The sequence below is a fragment of the Tigriopus californicus genome, chromosome 5 (assembly GCF_007210705.1).
Source record: "Tigriopus californicus strain San Diego chromosome 5, Tcal_SD_v2.1, whole genome shotgun sequence".
Lineage (NCBI taxonomy): Eukaryota > Metazoa > Arthropoda > Copepoda > Harpacticoida > Harpacticidae > Tigriopus > Tigriopus californicus.
The window spans coordinates 13,412,672-13,421,872 of record NC_081444.1 but is presented as its reverse complement, the minus strand read 5'-3'; the positions used below and the strand labels follow the sequence as shown (position 1 = coordinate 13,421,872).

The 9,201-nt window shown below is 38.7% G+C and overlaps 1 protein-coding gene across 1 annotated transcript; it reads right to left on the bottom strand.

Moving 5' to 3' along the window:
* Window positions 1-807: 807 nt before the first annotated feature.
* Window positions 808-9,061, bottom strand: LOC131880649 (uncharacterized). The gene is made up of 2 exons (XM_059227329.1): window positions 8,761-9,061; window positions 808-1,026 (listed from the first exon to the last, which is right to left on the bottom strand). Exons 1-2 carry the CDS (start codon window positions 8,956-8,958, stop codon window positions 874-876), a joined length of 351 nt encoding a protein of 116 aa, XP_059083312.1. The 5' UTR covers window positions 8,959-9,061; the 3' UTR covers window positions 808-873.
* Between the last annotated feature and the right edge of the window lie 140 nt (window positions 9,062-9,201).

Genomic DNA, 9,201 nt, shown 5'->3' with positions numbered 1-9,201 from the left:
TTTTTAAAAGGATTCAATAGTGAGGAATAAGACCATCATTAGAATTGAAATCGCATTCTCAATGATGAAAAAACTGATATTGAAAGACTTGTGTTAGTTACAAAGAAGGTACGAAAGGTACATATTGTATGTACGTTTTCAAAAGCATTCATGAGTTTTGTCCCAAACCAGGATTTAGGGTCAATTCTAGGGACCATAGAGGCTTAATGTGCGTTTTGAGAGCACCTTCAAGTCCTCGAGAATCCAGGCTAGTTCGAACAATGAAGCCCACTTCTCTTCTTTCTCGGGCTCCTTCAATGTTTAACTTGCTTCCCTCTAAAATTCGTAGGGAATACGTAGGGGTTGTTGATCTGCCAGCATCTTTCAAGTCAGACTTGGACAAATTGTTAACTAACAATCCAAATCAATCCTACATTCAAAGACTAGCTCGGTCTGCCAACTCAAATGCGTTGGTAGACCAAATATTATATAAATATAAAAGTTACAAAATACGAGAGATGACCTTTCATTTCAATAGTACTGGGGACTACATTCCTTGAAGCGGTTAGAAAAGCCCGTGAAAAAGCAAACGAAAAACAGTGGATAATGAAATAATATGATTATGGCGATTTTGGCTCTTATTGAGAAGGAAATCCATTCCGAGCGTCAACGGTACGTTGACGTTGACCAATCACTCAACCTTTTTTGTTACGTGTTCTTCTCCCTTTCATTTTTCCAGTCTTAGCAGAAACCGTTGGATTAGAACTTTAAATGTATTACCCCGTATTGCCATTGATTTCCAAATTCAATTGAGTTATCTCCAGCGAACAGCTTTAAAGTTTAAAATCTATTTAACGTTCACTTTAACAGAAATGATTTGCATCCTTGAAGTTATCACACCGACATGATTGGCTTTTGTCCTTTGAGATTGAGTTGGCTAATGTCTTCATACTTTGGTAATGCGTCCAGATCTATTTCGCAAACTTCCTCGTATGGAGGAGGCAAGGCACACCCGGAAGATGAAGATATCACACTAATGGAATCACCCTGAAAAAGAGAAAAGCATCAAACTTTAATTGGAAAGACCCACTTCTTCTGGATGAGAAACAAATATTAAGAAAATAATTTGTTAAGATTCAAATTGTCATCCTAAGGCATTTTTGCGGTCTTCCCTACCGCTACTGGGTTTGGAAGCCGCAGCTTCTAGAAGTTTTTTTTCCTATTCTACTTAGCTTTAAGTTCACACAATATAATTCGGATATTTTGAAATTCTGTTACAAGTCAAGTTTACAGTAAAATGTTCGGACATTGGACTGATATTAGTTACTCTTCATCTTGATTAAGACCAACTTTAGGAATGCTTAGGGAGTTATGTACTACTAATTCACGGACAACTGGAGAAATGGGCTTACACCAGACGTTAAAATTTGGTAGCTCCGGATCCGTTCACTTTATTCAAAATGAGCACATCATACAATCAAAAGATTTGCATCAATAAATGAATTTGGCCAAATTTGAGCCCCCAAAGACGCAACAAGATCTTGCTATACAGATGAACTTGTTCAAATTTGGGTCCAAAACTATGCTTTGGGAACTCATGGGATTTGTACAATGTTATGTAACAAACACTACATATCAATTCGAATTTCCCGCCGGCTCTTGGTCAGCTACATAAGTTTTTTCTAAACTATTTTTTTACAGACAACCGATTCCGTTTAAGAGGTTGCGCGAATAATTTCTGTTATCGTTCCGAAGTATCCTTGTCTGGTTGGGATTAGGGTCCTGTATTCTAAACACAGGGGACTAGTTGGGACCAAGGCGATGTCAGTTCATAGAAACATATGATTGAAAAGAAATGATCAAGATCAATTGTGGAAGAAGTAAATACTTCGGTCAACTGTATTACCAAAGAAGGTGAAAAATACTCAAAGGCTGGATAACATACGTTAAAATCTTGTCAAAAAGCGTAAACAATATACATCAGAAGGATAGGGCGTGACGCAAAACCACCAGAAGCATCCGAAGTAACGAAGAAAATATCGAACCAAAGGAAACTTCGGATGAAAGAACATTTAGAGAGTTTTAAGCGACGTGCGATCTCGCTTGGGTTTCTTGGTGGGGGTAAAATGATCTGTTTTGGGGCTGATGGACTCTTTTTCGATCCAATCAAGCGAAGCAAGATGGATTGAGATTGATGTACGATAGGTTAATTAGATAAAGGCTTCGCTACAAATTTTAAATCTATTTCCGTTTTTTCCAACCAGAGATTTATTATTTCCAGGAACAAAATATTACTAATGGAGCAAATTTCCCCAAGTATCTCAACTTTGAGAGCACCGCTCCAAAGATGGAATATCCATCTATTGAGTATGAAAGGATAAGAGTTTTCTAACGGTATATGGGCGGTTTGAGCTCCTTCATCACAAACAGCTTGGGACAATAATTATTACTTCACCCTCAGGAATGATCTCACTTTCGCCCGTTTAAGCTCTTCAGGCAGCAACTTATGCTATAATTTAAATGCTGCAAAGAAGCTTGGACTCAGCAAGCCTGGGTTCGAACCAGGATTTGCTAATTGGAAACCTGATACTCTACTAATACGGAGCCGCAGCTAGCAATTAGCAAGCAAGTTTGAAACGAATCACTTTACTTCAATTTGAAAAGTGGCTCAGATTTCCCATGACCAAGACCAGGCCGATTTAGCGGGAACTTGGTTCACAGTACATAGTTTTAGAAGTTTGTCGCTGAACTCATGGTCGTGCTCTTGTAATACAGGACACTCATTCATTACCTTTAACCAATATCTTTTACTAGGACTGGGGAGAGTCCGGACTTGAGTCCAAGTGCACTCGAGTCTTTTACTCGATTTCTGAGAAATTGTCCAGACTCGTTCTTCTGGAGTCCGGACTCGGTCGGCTAGTCCGACAAACAGTCACTTTTGACAGATTGCCTTTTGATTTCACTAAGGAAGACTTTTTTCATTTTTGACTGTGTTGCCGTAATCGAAGACAAAGCAGAGTTAGACTTGTAAACGTACAAGCCAATTAGAGCTTGGCTTGAGTTGTATCATACATTCCGTAGTACAAACCGAAAGAAGACTGAGATCTGAGTCCTCTTCAAACATATTTCTGTAAATTTTAGCCCAATAACTTTTCATATATTAGAAGCGTTTTTGAAATGAATAAATAGGTGAACCGTTGTTTAATGCCTCTAATCTACTTCAATTTAGGGAGCGTATCTGCCCAAGAATTTGCTCTAGTATGTAGTAAGTAAACCTATCTTGAGCAATAAGTATTGACAATTCGGTCATGAATTGAGCATTCCATGCATAAGGAGTGCCTAATGATGAAATATATTTCGTTAGGTTTGACAGCCAGACAAATAGGGAAAACTAGGATTTAAATCAGATGAGCTGAACATTGTTCAGGCCTTTTATTTGTTTTCAAACAATTGATGCTCCTGATGAAGTAATCAAACAACAATCAAACTAACAACCGTCAATAGTCAATACTTGAGAATGCTCTCCCCACCCTTCAGAGAGTTTGTTGGACAGAAGCTCATGTTTTCTCATGCACAAATTAAAACGAGATAGAAAGAAGAATTTTGCTTTATACAATGTAATGTGGTAGAGGTCCTAGATCAAATCCATTCTTGGGTTACGGAGAGTAATATAGTAGCCTTGAACGGGGTGAAATTCCGGTTCAACTCCTTTGAATGCTCCGCCCGTAAACACTAATAGAGATCAAGAAAATGAGCAGGTTTTGTCCATGAAAGAGCTAGGTGTAGTCCTCCAAAATAATGAAATTTTCGATGAGCATATCCAGTTGAAGATGGGTAAAGTTTTTCAAATGTGTGGTTGGATATTTCGGACGTTTAAGTCCAGAGATTGTATAACAACGCTAACTCTTTATGAGTCGATTGTCCGGCCATATCTTGAAATATGCCATGTGGGCTCCAATGAGTTCATCAGGTTTGCTAAAGGTCAAACAAGTCCAAAGATGTTTCACTCGGAACACATTGAGGGCATGCGAGAGCTTTCGTATTGGGGAGGCACGAAAGGTATTTGATACTACTACGTCCCAAGCCAGGTTTTAAGGTCAATTATTTTGACCGTAGATGCTTCATGTGTGTTTTGAGTGCACTTTCAAGGCGTCGTGAATCCAGACTCGTTCGAATAATGAAGCCCACCTCTCTCCGTCATTGTTTGATTTCCTTCCCTCAAATAGTCGTGAGGAATACGTAAGCAGATGTTGATTCAGTAGTATCTTTTCAAAGTCAAACTAGAACAAGTTTGCGATCAAAATTACCGATCAGGGCCACCATATTTAGTGCGTGGTAGATCCGCCAATTCTAATTCATTGGCTAAACAGATATTGTATTAAGATAAAGATATATATCTTTTTCATCTTAAGGTGCTCATTCCCAGTTGCGAAAACGAAGCCAGCAATAAATAAATAAATGCCATTTGATCGTAACTTCGCGTGACAATAACTTGAATGTACGTGTTGGCTGATCTTAGCTGATAAACATTTATTTGCTGCTCTATCAAAGGAACAAATTACAGTTCCCGTTTCTTTGGCCAAGGCGATTAATTAATTACACAACAATTCATTATGAATATGTAATGACGTTACTAGTTACACAATTACTTTTTCCTATATTCTAAATGGTCCAACACTTCAGGGCTACTGCCTCATCATGGCCATATCTGCGCAGAAGTCAAGGAAATTTGAAGAAAAAAGTTAATTCATGCAAGCTAAATGCAAGCGCTTTTAATTAAGGAGAGCTAAACTATAAGACATCAACAATATGACATAGTTCAAAGTTGTGACACCTTCAATAAGAACATTAACATATTTTAGCCCAGATCTTCATTGTCAGAATATTATAGAAAAATGCGCATTATCATTGGTAATTATTCTAATGTTTCCGGGAATTTCTAGCAAGACTGCCCCCCAAACCTTCTTGTTCTATCATGTACTTGCTACGAAAACACGAAGAAATACAAATTCTCGACCCTGTACATTTAGCTGAGAGAATTCAATCGCGCTGGTTTGATCAAAACTTGGCCAAACTTTTAGAGGTTGTCATTGTCAGGAAGGGCGCAAAAGTATGGAGCTTAAGTTTTTCGGTCAAGTTTCTCGTTTGAAAGTTATTAGGGCCCATGTTATTGAGCCCAAAAGCTTTTGTCACTCTAACTGCGTCATACGCTTCTTTGTATTTTTAAGCTTTTTGTAACCATACTATATTTATGAAATTGTAAAACACAGCAATGTCTGTCTTTGTTCAAGCCACTTCAATCGAACTATTTATGGGGTAATGTAAAAAATAAAATCAGGCATTTTCTCTGATAATAGCGTGGGTTTTAATCATGTCGGTTGAAAACAAACCTTCGGCTACGTCTCCGAGGGATGATCCTTATTTCATAGAAAATCGACCAATTTGCCTGAAACTTGGTCAGAACGTTCCCATAACACTGTTCTTCCAAAGACATTTTCAATAGAACCAATGTTTAGCATCAGCCACGAAAATGAGAAAAAGATGTTTGTGGAATTAAATTTTGACTCAATTCTACTCTTTGTGTCAGCAGAATTCGCTTTTTATAAATCTAAAATGTCATTTTTATTAATGGGTGCTGAGGTCGGACTAGTGAAATGACAAACTTAATCGTAAGGGGCAGCTTTTTTGTGCGATCTTAGAATATCCATCCGGGAAATGTTATTTGGTCATCATCAGTATGAAATAGAACGCTCTTATCATTCTCAAAGATCTTTATATTGATAGAGTACTTGATCATCCAATGAACCAGAGCTGTCGATCAGATCTACCAAGCCCAAATGTTTGTGTGAAATTTTGTTTAAAAGCTTATCCAAGTCTGACTGACCTGCAAGCTGTCAAAGGATCGAGGTTAAGTCAACTTTTATATTCTTTCCTTGACCTAAAAGATCATTGGAATAAATTGTGGACAAATAGACGTAATTTGTGACGTACTTGAAATACTCAGGATGAATACCGGGGACTTCAAAAGGTTGGGCGGACTCTCAGCTTTTGGATGGGAGTCCCTGAGAGTGGAAAATTTCATCCCCTACATTCTAACACTGTTATGATCTATACGAGCCACCACAAGTAGTGCTATATTCGTTGTCACGACACATTCTACAATAGACTTGGGTTCCATTTCCTTATCGGATCTGACGCATGTCTCAAAACAGTCTTTGAAGTCTTGACAGGCCTTTTAAGGGTCTTCTGTCCCAATGGTTTTTGCTGATGCGTGTTTAGAGCTTGTGATCAAAGGAGCTTTTGAGTGTATATGTATCTATTCATTTGTAAGGAGACATGAACAGTATTGCCACTCAACCCATCCCAAAGAGGGAAATTTTAAAAGGCGTTTCAAATGGGACCAAACACATAATTGGGCACCCCACGTGGTTTCGTGAACGCTAATTTTGAAATGACAGGACTAAATTTTACCCAGTCGCATTTTAAAATGTGCGTTCACGAAACTATTTGATACTCTCAGAAGGTGCAAGTAAGTAGAAATTGCATCTCAAAGTATGCGCTCACGAAACCATGCGTGGTTACCCTATTGTGTCCCATTGTTGTCAGGGTGATACGTATGCTATGAGGAGCTTTTGCTTCAAAGTGTAATTTGAAGAGAGCCGTCCAGACAGTTTTTTTTTTCATTTTAAATGCGAGAGATCATGATCAAAGCCCAAGAGAGATAATATAGATAAACATCCACTTGTGGTAAGGATTACGACTTGTTGCATCTTCTTGTAAGTCCAAGAAGCGCTCTAAATGTGTCGAACTAAATGGCATTGGGCTGGCTAGCCAAATAAGAAATTTTCACCACAACCCACAACAGATTCCTCTCCATGGAGTGAAAGTGTAGACAAAATGACGACCCGTCATTAATTGGAAATTCCCCTCGTTTTGTGCAAATGAAATTTTTGAAGAGGAAGACAGACGAATAAGAAGTATCTCGCTTTTTTACATCGTCAAATTGTACTCAGATATTCAATTGATCCAGATTACATGTAAGCATTGTTTCAAATCAAAACAAGCTTGAAAATAGGTTGATCAGGTTTAAGGGAAACCCCTTAGAATTGGGAAGTATTAGGAGCGCAATTCCAAATTAGCTACCTTTTTGTGCCTGATGTAGCCTGTTTTAGGTCAAGATTTTTAGATTTGCAATCTAGCTTCTTGCCCCTCAACCTAGAACTGTTACTCAAACAATTCCGGAGTCTGAGATTTTCGGGAGCTGTTCATTGGGTCATCCTAGTTTTTAGGAACTCTCTACCCACCGACCTCTGACGGCCAAATAATTCCTGCCTTGTGCCATTGCGTTTTCTTGGACAGTAAATCTTTTTTCAAGATGTAATGCGACGGGAAAGATTTTTGGCGCATATAAATAACATCACCAATCTTAATTCATGAAATCAGTTATTTTTTCAAAAGCCAGCGCGGCCTACATCTCACTCAATAAGTTTCCTGTCCATACTTGGCATATTTGATCACCCGATTGCCTTTGTTTTTACATGATAAGCTTTGCTCTTCATGTAAAATGGAAATAAGATGTGTATAAAGGGGGTCAAAACTTTCCCGTTGTACTGTAACAAACATTTGTATGGTTTAAACCTTGGGATTCCTCAAATTGCATCAATGAGAGGGCCTTCTTCTTGCCAAATATTTCTTGAAGAGGGATTTCATTTTAAATTATTTAGTAACAATTCAGTGTGACCTGTTCATTAAAACTCGAAGGCACTAAGACAAAAGGCACGACCTATGACAATTCCCATTTTCCCTTCCTATTATTACTTAGCTTTTTTGGATGACTTATAGTTGTTGGTCCAAAATATTCAATTTAATCCATTTAGTTTTTTTAACGCAGATTGGCTGTCTTTCAAAACAGGAGTGTTCTATCAAATCTTACGGTTCAAACTAAACGTTAGAAAGAACGTTTTTTTTCGACATATAATCGACCTCATTGAAACCATAGCCTAGACTAGTACCTTACTGCGAGCATATAGATTTTGTTTTTCCCCAAGTTATTGAGAATGATGAAACCGATTGCTCTTTACGAGTACAAATGTCAAAAAAATGTACTGCATGTCAGTTCTTGTAGCCATTATAGTTGTACTAAATGTTTTCTCGAGAAGTCATTACTTGTAACAATTTCGATATCCAACCGACAAACAACGACTTGGACTCGTTTAACCTTTGTGGCCTCAGGTCTATCAGGAGACGGTTGAAGATGGAAATACAGGCGAAATGCGATAGCGAAAGTATGCAGTCGCCCAAACCTAAGAACCTCTTGATATGTGGACAGACAGGCCAATGATCACTGGTAATACTTTTGTACCAATACATCAAACCTTGTTCGCAAGTGATGAGCTCGGAATGTACGTGTGCGTATCTCAAATTCAAAAAATGTAATTTCGCAGTCGCTAATTGGAGATCATACTACGATTGGTATTTTAGCTACATTTTAGTAGAAGAGGACATTGAATTTGTGTACTCTTGCAAAGCTATTGGCGGAGGTGGAAATTATGAAAGAACTGACATGCCATTGTCAGAGTCAATCGGCCCATTTGACCCGATACAAAAGATCCGTCATGATTTTCAGCCTCTCCGTTCATTCTAGAGAGGTTCTTGCCCCACCTACTAAAACTCATTGATCATCCCTATTGTTCGATGAAGCACAACAGGATGTGGGTGGGTGCCCCAGGGTATAAAGGTACAAGTGATGCGTAGCAAATGATGGCTGGTAACGATATCTACCTGAATGGTGCTTTGTTGTCCTGATTGGTTGGTATTGTTGTTTCCGTTACCTCTTCGTGGTCTGTGTCGGTGATGAGTGGGGAGAGCTCCCCCTGGCCGATCAAGGAGGCATTTCATGAGGACCGAAAGTGAAAAACAAATCACGATCAGCAATGCCTGCAGGAGAACAACAACTATCCACATCCAAAACACGTCCATGATTGGGTTGCATCTTTTTTCGATTGCGACACGGTCAAACTAAAGACGCTCTTTAGTTCAGAATCTGATACTTTATATAAGTTCAATCCATTACTCGGGGTCACTTGGAGAGATAACAATTAATTGTTTTTCTCACCTGTCTTGCGTCATTCCACAAACTGGGCTTGCTTGGGCGGCGGCGCAGTTATCCGATAGGACCCAATTCCCCTTGTTAAACTGATAATCCCTTTAACACGTTAAGGA